General features: G+C 38.0%; 1 protein-coding gene across 3 annotated transcripts in view; it reads right to left on the bottom strand.

Annotated features, from left to right (window-relative positions):
- The window catches only part of TMEM39A (transmembrane protein 39A), a 34,619-nt gene that overhangs the window by 11,288 nt on the left and 7,390 nt on the right, over nucleotides 1-15,941 (bottom strand). The window contains exons 3-5 of one of the 3 annotated variants that reach the window (XM_004373660.3): nucleotides 12,947-13,169; nucleotides 9,117-9,200; nucleotides 3,796-3,950 (exon numbers count right to left, since the gene is read on the bottom strand). In XM_004373660.3, the coding sequence (XP_004373717.1) occupies nucleotides 3,796-3,950; nucleotides 9,117-9,200; nucleotides 12,947-13,169 (462 nt within the window). Of the gene's footprint in view, nucleotides 1-3,795; nucleotides 3,951-6,239; nucleotides 6,290-9,116; nucleotides 9,201-12,946; nucleotides 13,170-15,941 lie in introns of those variants that run through there. The other 2 variants (XM_023728850.1, XM_023728851.1) reach the window with 2 other exon arrangements.

Here is a 15,941-nt window from a genome sequence, read left to right as displayed (position 1 = left end):
ATTGATGTGACATTAAGGATATATACTTGCTAAGAAACTTGAGTCATGAAAAATGTTTATAACATAGGAAATTCACTTTGTAGGAAAAAAGTAAACGTTAATAAAGTCAGTTGCTTAGTGCCTTAAATAACTGTTTAAACTAAGAATATAATGAGACCTCCCATTGTATAACCAATAGACTCTTCTTGCCGTCCTTTCCTGCAGTCTCTGATTAAGCCTTGATTTTACACTATGTGACCACCCATATAAACTCACACTTACACTTCAGCACCATAAATGGTATAAAGCAGTGGTTCTTAAACCGAAGCATGCATCAGTATCACCTGGAGGGCTCATTAAATACAGACTGCCCGGCCCTACCCTCAGAGGTTCTGGTTCAACAGGTCCAAGGTAGATTCTGAGAACTTCTAGTTCTGTCAAGTTTCCAGGTGATGCTGTTTTGGGAACCACGTTTTGAGAACTACTGACTATAGTGTAATCGTTAAGACTCAAGTCTTTCTCATTTACTAAGTATTTGACCATGGGAAAGTTTCTTAATCTCTTAGGCTATCTTTACCTGTGGCAAAGACTGCTAACTGTGTGCCAGTGGCCAGTTTTCCTGTTCTTCCACAGCAATGGAATTTTAGTTGTGCAGATGACTACCCTGGTAGAGACTTAATTTTCAAGCTTTTCTTACTGCTACATATGGCTTTTTGGTTAAGCTCTGACCAATGGGAGGCGGGATAAGGTGATAAGCGCAACTCTGGGTCACGCCATCCTTCTCCCAATCCATCCTAAGGAGGGTAGAGCGCCAAAACACAAAAACCTGAGTCTCTGACACCATGGAGCTGCCACAGCTCCCCAAGATGACTTACATTCATACCGTACAGGAGAGATGAATAAACTTCTAACTTCTTACTATTATTTTGGATCTCTACTAAATACGCTACCTCTTAGATTATTGTGACGATTTTATAAGGGAATGTTTATAAATACCTAGTACACCCCTTAGCACATAGTAAGAGCTCCATAAATAACAAGAAAACAACCAAACCTATTGCTGTTGAGTCGATTCCGACTCAGCAACCCTATAGGACAGAGTAGAACTACCCCACAGGGTTTCCACAGAGCAGCGGATGGATTCAAACTGCCCAACTTTTGGTTAGCAGCCAAGCTCTTAGCCACTATGCCACCAGGGCCCCCAATAAATGACAGCTATTTATTAACATTCTATAAAGAAAGTATTAGCTAAATGTGTACAAATTAAACTATGCAAAGAAGTTAGTTTAATAAGCCAATATATACAATGAGATACCACTAGACACCCGAGAGCATGGCGAAAATTTAAAAAATGAAATGCACCAAATGCTGGCAAAGATGTGGAGCAACAAGAACTCACAGAATGGGTGACAGGAAAAAATGATACAACCTTTCTGGAAAAAGGCCCAGTAGATTCTTATAAAACTAAACATACTCCTACCCTATAACCTAGCAATGCCACTCTTAGATCGGTTTACCCAAGAGAATGAAAACACATCTTTGCAAAAAAAGCCTGCACAAGAATGTTCGTAACAGTTTTATTTACAATAGCCAAAAAACTGAAAACAACTTTGGTGTCCATTAATAGGAGAATGAATTTAAAAACTGTGGTACAGTCACACGACTGAATACTACTGATAAACAACCACTTGGATGAGTCTCAAAAACATTATGCTGAGTGAAAGAAGTCTTACATAGAAGTGTACATACTGTATGATTCCATACAGAAAGTCCTAGAACAGAGAAACTAATCTACGGCAGAAAAAAATCAGGGCAGTGGTTGCCTCTGGGAGGGGGATGGGGATGGGGTTTGATTGGGAAGTGGCATGAAGAAACCTTCTGGGGTAATGGTAATGTTTTATAATTTGGTAGGGGTTTGAGCAAATGTACACTTAAGATCTGTGACTTTTATTGTACATAAATTTTACCTAGAAAGAAAAAACAGTAAACAAATATTAAACTGTAGTTAATGATATGCATATGCTGAAGTATTTAAGCATACTGAGATTAGCAATATAGCTTTGAAATAAACCAAAAATAAGATGTAATGATGGATGGATAGAGGGACGGACAGATAAGTGTTAAACTATATAATTTACTATAATGGGTAGAATCTAGGTGTTCACTGTAAAATTCTTTCAAGCTTGTGTGTATAAAATTTTTTTAACTGTTATTTTTTAATCAATACTTTTTTCTGTTTTTTAGAGCACTTTTAGGTTTACAGAATAATTGACCAGAAAGTACAGAGAGCTCCCATGTACCTCCTCTCCCTCCACATACACAGTTCCCCCACTATCACCATTTTGCATAGTATGGTGAACCATATTGATGCATTATTATTAACTAAAGTCCACAGTTTATATTAGGGTTCACTCTGTGTTGTACACTTCTACGGGTTTGGAAAAACACACATCATGTATCCACTATTACAATATCATACAAATAGCTTCACTGCCCGAAATATCCCATGTTCCATCTATTCATCCCTCCCTCCTCCCCTCAAACCCACAGCAACCACTGATTGTTTTACTATAGTTTTTCCTTTTCTGGAATGTCATAGAGTTGGAATCATACACTATATCACGTTTTCAGACTTGCTCCTTTCACTCAGTAACATGCATTTAAGGTTCCTCCGTGTCTTTTCATGGTTTGACAGCTCATTTCTATTTATTGCTGGGTAATATTCCATTATATGGATGTACCACAATTTGTTTACCCACTCACTTTCTGAAGGACATTTGGCTTCCAATTTTAGATAGTTATGAATAAAGCTGCTATATACATTCGTGTGCAGATTTTTGCGCAGGCAAAGTTTTCAACTCATTTGAGTTAAGTATCAAGGAGTGCGACTGCTGGATCATACGGTAAGCATATGCTTGGCTTTGTAAGAAATTGCCAGAAATGTCTTCCAATGTGCTGTACCATCTGTATTCCCACCAGCAATGAATGAGAATTCTCATTGCTCCGCATCATCTCCAGCATTTGGTGTTGTCACTGTTCTGGATTTTAGCTATTCTAATAGGTATGTAGTGTTATCTCATCACTTGAATTCATAATTCCCTAACAACAGACGATGTTGAGCATCTTTTCATATGCTCGTCATCTGTACATCTGTTTAGATCTTTTGCCCATGGGTTGTCTGTTTTCTTAATGTTGAGTTTTAACAGTTTTTTATGTATTTTGGATTAAAATCTTTTATCAGATTTGTGTTTTGCCAACATTTTTCTCCCTGTCTGTGACTTGTCTTTTCATTTTCTTAATAAAATTTTTCATAATGAACTGTTCTCCCCCACCCGCTCCAAAAAAGTCAATCAGGCTTGGTTATGGCATAGTTCTCTTACATGACTCCCCAAAAATTAATGTAATTTGACCAAAAGGAAAGGCCTGATTAAGCCAACTCATTCAATTTGGCAAACAGAACTAATTAAACTGTTCTCCATTTGGAGGATGGCCGCACACTCCAGATTCCCAGGGCAGTCCTAGTTTATGCCTATTTTCCCAATATTTCATCCAGTTACCCTAAACTAGATCAGAAGTATCCCAGTATAGAAAATAAATTATATGGTCACCCTATCTCCTGATTTTCCAACTTTTTAAACTCTTGGTTTATACTCAAAGAATTTCATTTTGCCCTCTTTTATGCTACCTACCCTCTTGCATGACCCAAATATTTTTTAGGAATTATTCTTATGAATGTTTATGGAATATTTACAGCTTATAAAATATTCTGATGACTATTTTCCTTACTAATAAAATGATAAAAGCTGGAGTACTCACGGGTAGCCAAGGAAAAGGAGATTGAGGACTGAATGGCTTCGGAAGAGATTGACAAGGGTCCAACAAAGCACCCATCCACACAAAGTAAGTAGCACCAAACGAGCTGATATCAGAACCATGTAGTGAATCATAGATGCTGCACCCGCCTTAGTGGCCTGAAAGTTTGGAATCATCAAAAGAAACATTTTATACATGATCTTATTCAAAAGCAATGTGACTCAAGGAAGTATAATGGAAACTAAACTGTGCCAAAAGAAACAGAGAGAAAAACGAAGGAAGGAGGGAGGGAGGGAGAAAGGAAAGAAGGAAGGAAGAAAGGAAGGAGCCTCACCCCACCTATCCTCCTCACTCTTGAAGACTGAGATGCCCCCAGGCACAATTAGCTGTCCCCACCTTGTACTCTCACAGTGCCCCACACAGACTTCCTTTAAGTTATAATTTGCCTAATAATTTGTTTACACTGGAGCTTCTCAAAGTATGGTCCAAGAACCACATTCATCAGAATCACCTGGACTGCTTATTGAATATGCAAATTCCTACTTCCCTCCTCATATATATAGGGAGAGACCAAAGAATCAAATGAATTACCTTACTGATTTACTTGTTTTACTCCCCACTAGATTCTAATGCCCTCAACAGCAGCAACGTTTCTATTTTTTCTTTGAATCCTCAACTCTATTTGCTGAATTGCGGTTTAATAAATTACTAAAGTTTTTTCAAAAAATAATCAGATCTTCTTTGGCAGATCCCTATATAAATAATACCTTTTGCAAACATGAAAATAATGTATAATCACCTCCAATTCTTTGTATCACAACTGTTCCAATATTCTTTAATCTCAAATCTTTAAAACTGACTACATAGTAAGAAAACACACCTGTCTAAACATGAAGCTATCCAATGCCATTTTCTTTCCAAGTGAACTAAGGAGGACAGAATGAGCAAAATGCAGAATAGTGGATTCCTATGACCTCTGAAACAGCAGTGTCAGAACCGAGAAAGAGGGAAAAAATTACCTTGGTCAACAGTATATGCGAGAGCATAAGAATCTTTTCAGGTTCCCCCATATATATCCCTGTCTTAGTTTACACGTTATATTATATATAACAACTCTATAGGACAGAGTAGAACTGCCCCATAGGGTTTCCAAGGAGCGGCTGGTGAATTCGAACTGCTGATCTTTTGGTTAGCAGCCAAGTTCTTAACCACTGTACCACCAGGGCTCCATTATATAACAGATAACATGTATAAAACCAAAGAACTCATTGCCGTCAAGTCGATTCCAACTCATAGTGACCCTATAGGACAGAGAAGAACTGCCCCACAGGGTTTCCAACAAGTGGCTGGTGGATTCAAACTGCCGACCTTTTGGTTACCAGCCGAGCTCTTAACCACTGAGCCATCATGGCTCCACGATAATATACATATTACACATGAAATATATAAGTAGATACACATAGTATATATAGCTATTTAAACATGTGAAGAAGCAGGTGAAGTAATACCACAACTTAAGTCTCTACCTGTGGCGAAGGCTAAAGCTGTTCTCAGCCGCAACAGGGCAAACAGTTACATACCACTCTTCAAGCCAGTGCACCTCACATGTCAGAATCTAGGCAAGGTATTTAAACCAGTGGAATTATTCTACTGGCTCCACTCTCAAAAGTTCAGGGTTAGAAGTAAAAAGGCTGCTTCTGCCCAATGTTACCAGAGCAGCAGAGCTTGAATGTGTTCATCCATCTATCTTATTCCAAAGCCCAAGCTCTTAACCACTGTGCTATATATGACAGACACTATACCAAGCCCTGGGGACATGACGGTGACCCAGTCAAACAAGATCCCTGTCTTTGTAAAGCTATTGAACCAGAACAAATATTAAACTTAAAGCAAAAACAAATAATTATTTTTACAATTGTGAGGAAAGCTACAGGAAAAGAGTAGGTTGCTGTAGAGAGCAAGTAACAAGAAACCCTAACTGAGGGAAGGCTTCCCTGAGGAAGTGATAATTAAGCTGAGACTTAAAGAATAAGCAAGACTTATCCAGGTGAGGATTAGGAAAAAATCCATGATACAATGTTAAGCGAAAAGTTCAGAATATAAAACTATACAGATAATGTCCCAAATATATTAAAATATACATATATAATCTTTATATGTACATAAACATTAGAAGGAAATATACCAACAGTAATAGGATAGTGAATAATTTTTAATTTTCTGCTTTGTACTTCGTTGTTTTTCAAATTTTTTTTTTCCAATAAAACCACTATTTAGAAAAAAATTTTTAAAAGACAGCTGCTTCAGGTTGGTGACAGAATAGCTGAATTATTTTTGGTCTTGTGGAAGAAGTACAGAAGTAGAGTTGGCCTGGAGGCAAATAAAGACTCTATCTAGATAGAGAGGGATTCCTCTCTGAATAGTATTTAGCTTTCTGAATTAATTACCTCCAGCCTCTCCATAAAAAAGATTGGTCTTTCTCAGGTAGAGATTCTTTCTGTGATACAAGCAAAAAAAGGCAAACATTTTAACGGAAGGAAGGATGGATGATTTACGATACATTTTTATCTATCTAATTAAGATATTTTAGGAAGAGAATCACTACACAGGTCTTATTTTTAATTTTTGAGTAGGTAATATATTCACATGGCTCAAAATACAAAACGTGTAACAGTGTTGGTAGTGAAAAGTTTCTCTCCTGCTGGTCCTGTCTCCCAGTTATCAACCAGGCAATCCATTATTAGTTTGTATGGTCTTCTAGAGATAATTTATTCATACATAAGAAAATATATTTTGTTCCCTCCACCTGCCTTATTTTAAACACTGCACCTTGCTTTTTTAACTTCATATCATGGAGATCAATACATAAAAACTTTTTTCATGTTTTTAATGACTGCATGCTATTCCATCATGTACATATACCATAATTATTTAAATACTCCCTTACTGACGGGCATGAAGGTACAGAATTAAGTCTTTGACTAAAAATCTGTTTAAATTTAGCTTATGTATTCTATTCTCAGTAAGAATTAAGCCGTTGGTGTCGAGTCAATTCTAACGACATGTGTGACAGAGTAGAATTGCTCCATATGGTTTTCTTGACAATAATCTTTTACGGAATCAGATCCCTACTTCTTTTTCTGAAGTGCCACTGTGTGGGTTTGAACTGCCAACCTTTAGGTTAGTAGTTTTAATGGTTAAGATCGTGTGTCAACTTGGCTGGGCCATGATTCTCAGTGTTTTGGCAGTTGTCTAATGTTGTGATCACTTCCCTGTTGAAATCTGATGCATGATCACTGCCATGATGGAATCTGCTGAGTGGTACCAGCAGGTAGGCAGGGCCTGTGGCAGCTCACGGCCCCCTAAGCCTTTATCTCTCCGCCTTCCTCCACCTAGTTCCTTCCTGCTTGCCTTGCCGGGGCTTTTGCTTGTTCTAGATCCTGCAGCTGGCTCCTGTTCGTCTGACCTCTGGTTCTTGGGACTTGAACTAGCAGGCTGCCTGCCGATCTTGAGATTCGTTCATCTTCACAGGCTGCTACAGCCCTGCTCTCCGGCCCGCCGATCTTGGGTTCACCAGCCGCGGCTACATGAATCAGAATCCTCTTTCCTGTCCCATGGACTTGGGACATATAGCCTCTAAAAACCGCACAAGCCATTTCCTTGATATAAATCTCTTGCTATAAATATATATATGTATACATATATACACATACACACGCTTTACTGGTTTTGCTTCTCTGGAGAATCCAGCCTACAACAGTGGTTGAGCGTCAACCATCTGCGCCGCCCAGGGACCTTCAGTAAGAATTACAGGCTTTTCCAGAAAACAGCAAATACACTCTCCAAAGCCACGTAAAAGCTCGTAAGCTGTTGTTAGGGCATTAGTAAAAGAAGGAGTGAGGCACTTCAAGTTAGAGCCCTCTCAACTCCAAGGTAGAAACTCCAGCTATGAAGGGTTTTATACACAAACTCAACATACTAATTTGACATACACAAGTACCATTTCTAAGTAACTGAAGGGATGAAACAAAATCATTCCATGTCTGTTTTAACAGATGCAAACAAAATGCCACTAAGTACCTCTAAAGAAAGAACACAACTTCTCGATATATCCGAAAGGAAGCATCTATTTTCAGCATCTAAATAAAAAGCCTGAGAGAAAAGCCTTTCCCACTGTGAAAAACATACAGTTCCTCTACCAATGTTTTTCAGTTAACTTCAAACTGCTTTCAGATCATGACTTAGTATCTCTAACTCCTCTGTGCTCACAGAAATAAGATTCCTGAAAATTACAGCTTACTCACACAAAGACTTGCCATGTATGTTTTGGAAGAAAAATGCTGATACTCAGTTATCTGTCATTATAAAATCCGCTGCTGTCGAGTCGATATCAACTCATAGCAACCCTATAGGACAGAGTAGAACTGCCCCATAGGGTTTCCAAGGAGTGGCTGGTGGATTCAAACTGACAACCTTTTGGTTAGCAGCCGAGTTTTTAACCACTGTGCCACCAGGGCTCCATCTGTCATTATAGTAACAATATTTATTTAAAATAAACACTTACTTATTTCACATTGAATTATAAACTCCAAGATTAAAATTACTAGCCACTTTAGCTAAGTTAACATTTTTGTTTGTTTCTGTTTTTATAATCATTTTTAGGGTCCAAGATAATAAAATCTTAAGAAAGCACATTTTTCACCCTTACTGGGTTTACAAATATACAAAAATGATACCAATGGCCAACTTTATCAACAACTTTGAATTTAAAAAAAGATCATTTTAATGTTTTAATTCTTTTCTCTGGTCTTCTATGTTTAGATTCTAATTTTCAATTAATCCTATGTAAATTCTGATGTTGCCTTATAAAATTCGAAGTTTTAATAAACTCAAATAATTGTTTCTTGACACCAAACTCAACAAATGGTATATAAATAATTTCAAGTGAATATTACTTGAAATTCAATGTTTTAGATGCAACTGCATGTGTACAAACAATTCTTCATATTAATTACCTGAAAATTCACCCTATTTTTACTGTATTATAATTTAAAAGACTGTACTGAAGAACTTGGAAGCTGAAAATAAGCTTTCACCCAACAAATGAAATCTCGTAACAGTTCTCTTCAGTTATTTCACACCTGAACTTTAAATACATTGCAGGAAACCCTTTTAAAAAGTACTAGCACAACTCATGTGGGAGTAAAAAAATTAACTTACAATTGTATTCAAATTGTACTTGGACATCTCACAGGTTCAATCTGAACCCATTCTCATAACTAACGCTAGCTACCAGTGATAGGATGTAGTGAATGAGCTATTACCTCTGAGATGAGGGCCCATACAAGCCTCCTTGCAAGCATCACCGTGATGAATGCTGCCAGGTGATAATCAATGAGATGAAAATTCTATAAGAGAAAAACAAATAACTGCATCAGAAAGAAATATGATGTGTATCCAGCTGGAACTACTACATGAATAGAGGTTTACCCACCTCTAAAGATCTTTTTCAGATCACCTTACATTTATAGACCCTGGGAATTTGAGAGATCTTGAAGACAGCCCCTACCTGTTACTTCTCCTTTCATGACAAATTGCTTTAACTTTCCATAATACTAGTTTTAACTATTTGGAATGTATTCCTTTCCTTTTTTGAAAATTTACTGTATTAAAGGGAAGAGATTACGGCTTCGGATTAGTAAGTGACAACCTGCAGAATCATGGCAAGACTAATTTATCTAACCTGTCGTATTTATAATGAGTGTCAAATTTAATAGACCAGTTGGGCTTCCCACTCTTAGGAGGTTACTGTTGTTGGTCTTTATGCAAGCTTATGTTAATCTAATTGGGCATTTGATAAACTAAGTTCTTTACTAGCCGACAGATTAATTACATTCAATTAGTCTTTCTCCCTAACCTGACTTAGAAATATGTCTTATATTTGATCTTTTCTTCTATAAAATGGTAGCATTACCTGGATGTTGTCTATGGTTCCTTCTAGTTCTAAGTCTGTATATACAACTGTGATAATAAAAAGAAAAGTCCTTAGCAGCAATATCCCAGGAACCAACAAAATTGAGATGTACTTTCATTTTGATAATCAAAACATCTGTCATTGAGTTTCTCAAATTAACTCATTAAATAAATATTTTATAATACTGGAGTCAGCAACTGTAGCAGCAGCGTCCTGATTATGGCAGGAACACTGGTTCCCTTTCCTTCAAGGTAACATCTGTGGTGATTTTCTTAAGGAACTCTACTCAGAAACAGTCAACTGGGAGAAGAGTTCTTTGAATAGCCCAAAAATTCAGCAAATGGTAAGTTTCCAGTGAAGTGTCAAACAAGGAGGAAATTTTATAATGAACAAACCAACATGTACTTGTAGAGTAAAAACAGGATAAATACAGGAAGCAAAGCATAGTGGATCGGCCTGGATTTGAGTGCTCAATTTGCCACTGTGTGATCTGGAGCCAGCTTCATAATTTCTAGGTCTCACATTCCTCATTTGTAAAATGGGAGGCATATAGTAGTACCAACCTGCTTTTATAAAGAATAAATGAGATAATACTTGTAAAGAACATAGTAAATATTTTACTAAGTGCTGGCCATTGTTAGGGTTAAGATAGTAAGGTATGTACTTATACCGCCATACAGCGGGAGAAGCCTTAAAGATCATCTAGTCCAACCTCTTCATTTTACAACACCATGGCCAAAGAAGTGTGGATGAAGTACAGTTCCTCTACTCAATAATCTTACAATCCAGGTAGGAAGAAAAACTACTTTAAAAAAAAAAAAAAAAAAAACAGCATACAATTTGGCACTAAATCATTAAAATTCTTATATATAGAAACTGAAATTTTCTACTGATATTAAGTAGACAGATGGTCAAAATGGAAAGAAAATTCTTCAACAGTTAATTCCAGGAATAATCAAGTGATAAACAAAAATTTAAAACAGCCTTATCTACCCTAAAGACCAGAAGAACTAGGTGGTGCCTGGCTGCCACTAGTGACAGTCTAACCAGGGTCACAAGAGATGGACCCTGATAGAATGGGAGAAAACTGTGGAACAGAACCTCAAAATCCTACCAAAAAAAAAAAGACACACACACACACACACACACAAGAAAACCAGACCACCCAGACTGTTTGAGACTGGAGGACTCCCCAAAACTACTGCCTTGAGATATTCTTTAAACCTTGAATGAAACTAACTCGAGGTCACCTTGTAGCTGAGAAACAAATTGGCTCAAAAAATATCATCCGTAAGCACTGTGCTCCTTGGAAAAAAAAAAAAATCACCTATATGAGACCAAATGGTCAACAATTACTTTAAAACAAAGATGAGAACGTAAGGGGGCAGGGAAGCTAGATTAATGAAAAAGGAACAACCAGAACAGAAATATTGAGAATGTTCATGCATTGTGAAGAATGTAAGCAATGTCACCAAACAACTTGTGAAGAAATTGTTGAACAGAAACCTAAACTGCTGTGTAAACCTTCACTGAAAACACATTAATATATTTAAAACAAATTTTTAAATTTCCGTCCCATACCATCTTGAGGGTTTTGATTCGCATTCCCTTTCTGTGTTTCCCAATTTTTTATAAGTCCCAGACACATACATAAACTACCCACAACCATAGTCTTCTTTCTCCTAAAGCACATTTCCATCACCATCCAAATATCCAAGTGCCAACTACATACCTGTCAAGTCACTGACTAGCCTTACCCATTATTTTATATACCCATCTATGGAGAACCTTCTCTCCATCAGGTTTATCATTGGCCTCCTAATAATTAGAAAGAGTGTAGAAGAAGCCTACAGCATAATTTTACGTACTACGATGGAGACAGCTAGCTCCTGACTCCTTTTTTTTTTTGTAACAGGACCCCAATTTTATTCAGGGTAACAATACACCCTGCTAAAGGACTACATTTTCCAGGCTTCCTTGTAGCTAGGTGAGCCATGGGGCTAAGTTCTGGCCATTGAGACATAAACGAAAGTGTTGCGTGGGACTTTCAGGAAGGCTTCATATACGGAGCTGACTCATGAAATGAGTGTTCTTTGTATCCTTCCCGCTTCTTCTTTCCTGCTCTCTGGAACTCTGTCAGATGATGACCAGTCCTTGAGCAGCGATTCTGGTCCCTGAGTTAGTCATGAAAATGGAAACTACACAGTGGGATGGTAAGTGAAGAACAGAAGAAGCCTGAGTCTCTAATGGAGTTCCAGCATATAGCCCAGGACTATCTACCTCCAGACTTCTTTTATACGAGAAATACTTTTCTATTTAAGTTTAGAACACTATTACTTAGATTCATCTATAAATAACAGAAAATCTAATCCTGACTGACATTAGCAAAACAACATTTCAATTTAGAAAATGGGCACGATACATCAGCTGGAACAAATTGAATTCACTCCTCCCTTGGGGGGCCAAGACTGCCAACTCTTCACCAAAGTCTGTATTCTCCTCCTCCTCATGGACACTCAGCTAAACTATGTTTCCCAGACTCCCCTGCAGTTAGGAGTGGACACATGTGAAAGTGATGTGAGCCTGGCCCTTCAGAAACTCTTTTACCGTCCTCCATGTTCTTTCCCCTTCTTAGCTGACAGAGATGGACCTCAGCCACCTAGAAAACCACATTTTAGAAGAGGACAGAGTCTCCATCAGCCTGAGTCTCTGACTGACCTCATGGAAAAATGCTAATCCTGCCAATCGAGGATAATTGCCTCAGATTGTTAAGTATTTAAAGCATTATATAATTTGGGGCTTATTTGTTATAGAAGCTGCCATTATCCTAATAGAGCCAATATGAGGGTAGAGTTGCTGAAATTTAATCATATTGACACTTTACACTTTTAAGAAATTTAGAAGGGTGTTCAGAAAGCTAAATATCAAATCCCTTCCGTGATATTATTATAATAAATGATTTAAATGTTTTCTACATTTTCACTGATATTTTTTCTTCCTCTGGTCTTGTACCAAAGCCAGATATTTATCCTTTAACAAACTTATCATGACAGTGTATTGCTGAAGGTAAGCTACGGTTTAGTAGAAAAAAGTCTACCCCAAATAATTTCTACACATAGGCTTTCCAACCAGTTTTTTGGTTAAGTAACGTGAAGAACTTAAAGACCTACTGGAACTTACCAGTGAAGTACAGGAAGCAGGATGGTTGTAAGGATACCACCACACTGTTTTATAGATGTTGATGTACTGGATGAACAGGGCGACCAGCAGGTAGATGAAAAAGAGAAATTCAAAGAGCAGGCTCCCATCCACAGGCAAGTCAGGAATTTGGCAATGACGAACAGGACCTGGGGTGATTAAGGCTGTGATAGGTGGGACCGGAAGGCCAATAGCACTACCATTCCTGAAAGAGAAAACTATGGTTACCTCAAACGATGATTCCCTTTTCAGTATCCCAGAACATAAGGAGCGCTGCTTCCTCTTGCACCTACCCCCTAACTGCCGGCCTTCCCTAAGACTCTATTCCGGGACCCTCTTCTCTTCTCCCACTACATATTCTCTCTCAGTGATCTAATCTGTGGCTGTGGCTTCCATTATCTCCTACATGCTGAAGACCACAATTTCTCTCCATATTACTCACCACTGAGTTTTAGACCCATGTTGTTCAACTGCCTACTGGACATCTCTTTGTTATTCCTCTTACAGTCCTGACCCTAGTTCATGGCCACCCTGTTAGCTGTCCAAATCAGAAACCTGAGAGTCATACTTCAACTTTCCTTCTGCCTCTCCATATCCAATAAATCTCTAAATCTTATAGATTCGACTGTTTAAAACGTTCTCCAAACTGTACCTTCCCCTGTAAACCAGGGCTTTGAACCGGTTATTCCCAGTTCAAAACAGTTCAGTCACGGCTGAGGAAGTGAAATCAGAACAGACGCAAATTTTTAAAATCTGGGTGAACTGGAAAGATAACCAGAATGGGAAAAATTATAGGTTGAAGTCCTGCTAGAACCTAATCTCCCTCTTAAAAAACAAGGGCAGCATATGTGTTACATAGCAACCAAACATCTTGACCATCAGATTTTCAGCAGTCAGAAACAACACTGCCCCACTCAAAGATGGCAGCCAACCATATCGCTTTGAAAGTGTCATTCTCCACAGTCTTGCCAATAACTCAATCTCATGCATCAGCATCCTGAAAGGGCTCACTACGTCTCTTGACTCTCCTGCTCCAGGGCTTCAACCTGTAATTTTCCCTACTCTGGTTATTGTTCTGGATCACCCAAACGATAAAAATTTGGGTCTGTTCCAGTTTTACTTTGTTGGTCATGACTGAACCAGTTCAAACTGGTTTGAAGCCCTGCAGTAAATCCACTGCCTTAGTTAAGCATTCGCCATTTTCACCTAAATTACCGCAACAAGCCCCCTAAATTCAATTCTGCTTTCACCAAATCCTCCAACCTGTCTTCAGTGATTTTTCTAAAATCCCTTTAATGGTTCTCTACTACCAAGAGAATATTCATTTTTTTTAGTATGTCTTATAAGGCCCTGTGCTTAACAAACTAGCCTCTTCTTTTATCATGCCTCTACATACACCCTATACAACACCCACGCTATTCGCTGTCTGTGAACTGACATGCTATTTTTTGTGCACACTATTCCCTTTATCTGTAATACTCTCCCTAACCACCTTCCTTAACCCCCACATACACATTTACTGACAAATCCTTCAAGATTTTTAAGATGCTTAAGTAAATTCTCTGCAAAGCTTTCTCTGACTCACTCAGTCAAAACTGATTAATTTTTCCTCAGTGCCACCATTATATCTAAACTATGTCCTTATTATTGCACTTTTCACACTGTTACATAATGTTTTATATGCATCTATGTCTTGCCCACCAGACCATAACCTTAAGGACAGAGAATGCACTTATCCTAGTTCATTGCAAATATGTATTTTTAGGTTAGGAAGGCAGCAGACCAATACAGGTAATCAAAAAGAGAGAGATCTCTTAAAATACAAATAAAGATATAAAGATTTTATTCCCTATCTTACTATTCTTTCTTCCAAGCTCTTTTATAGGTCAGAAGAGCTGGGCTATCTAACATGATAAGCTAGAAGTAGGGAATAAAATCTCCCATTGTTTATGTACCTGGGAATAGTTACAGAATCTAAGGGCCTACTATTGTTTACAAAATGAGGTCAACAGGCTTGGTTTGGGTACTTCCAAAGAAGACTCTAGAGAAGGAACAATATTAGTGTTACCATTCTACTCTAAAACTTCCAAATATAGAATTCTAGCATTAGTATGTGACATTCATAGTACTTTAAGTGACTCATGGGACTATGAACTCTGCTCATTCTGAATAGTTAAGAATACCATGGCAGAAACTCAGAGGAGCTCCAAGAGAACAGATAAGGGAAAAAATATGAAATTTCTTCCTCTCATCCCAGAGTATACTCTAACAGAACAAGCCTACTACCCAGCAGTAAGCTGTGATTTACCAGAAGGTCTCAGAAGCATACATGCTCAATAATAAACCGATCATTAACACACCACAGTCATTTGATCTGTTGTGGAAAGTGGGCCACTTTCCACTGAACCACTCTAGAAGGCACCATTCACGTAGAATACAACATGAAAGGTACCCTCTGGAGTTAACAGAAGTTGGTGGATTTGAATGGAGGGGATTGATGCTAGCAGTCAATCTACTCCCTTATTCTTAATCATAAAATGTGGAAATAAAAAATTCTGGTGAGAAGTTACAAGGTTAGAAGCCCCTACTCTAGAACAAATGAAAAAGTCTTCTTCCCCTTCAGTCAAAAATACGTTAAGGGGAAAAAGCATGCTAAACTATGTGTTATGATTTAAGAGTTAAAAAGGTTTCTTATAGAATTCTTCCCAAATAAAGCAGACCAACGTGCTTCTGCTGCAAAAGATCTCTTTACAGTGTTAAAAAGCAAAGATGTCACCTTGAGGACTAAGGTGCACCTGACTCAAGCCATGGTATTTTCAATGCCCTCATATGCATGCAAAAGCTGGACAGTGAATAATGAAGACTGAAGAAGAATTGATGCCTTTGGATTATGGTGTTGGCAAAGAATATTGAATGTACCATGGACTGCCAGAAGAATGAACAAATCTGTCTTGGAAGAAGTACAGCCGGAATGCTC

The sequence above is a fragment of the Trichechus manatus genome, unplaced genomic scaffold (assembly GCF_000243295.1).
Source record: "Trichechus manatus latirostris isolate Lorelei unplaced genomic scaffold, TriManLat1.0 scaffold00026, whole genome shotgun sequence".
Lineage (NCBI taxonomy): Eukaryota > Metazoa > Chordata > Mammalia > Sirenia > Trichechidae > Trichechus > Trichechus manatus.
This window is presented reverse-complemented; position numbering and strand designations above follow the sequence as displayed.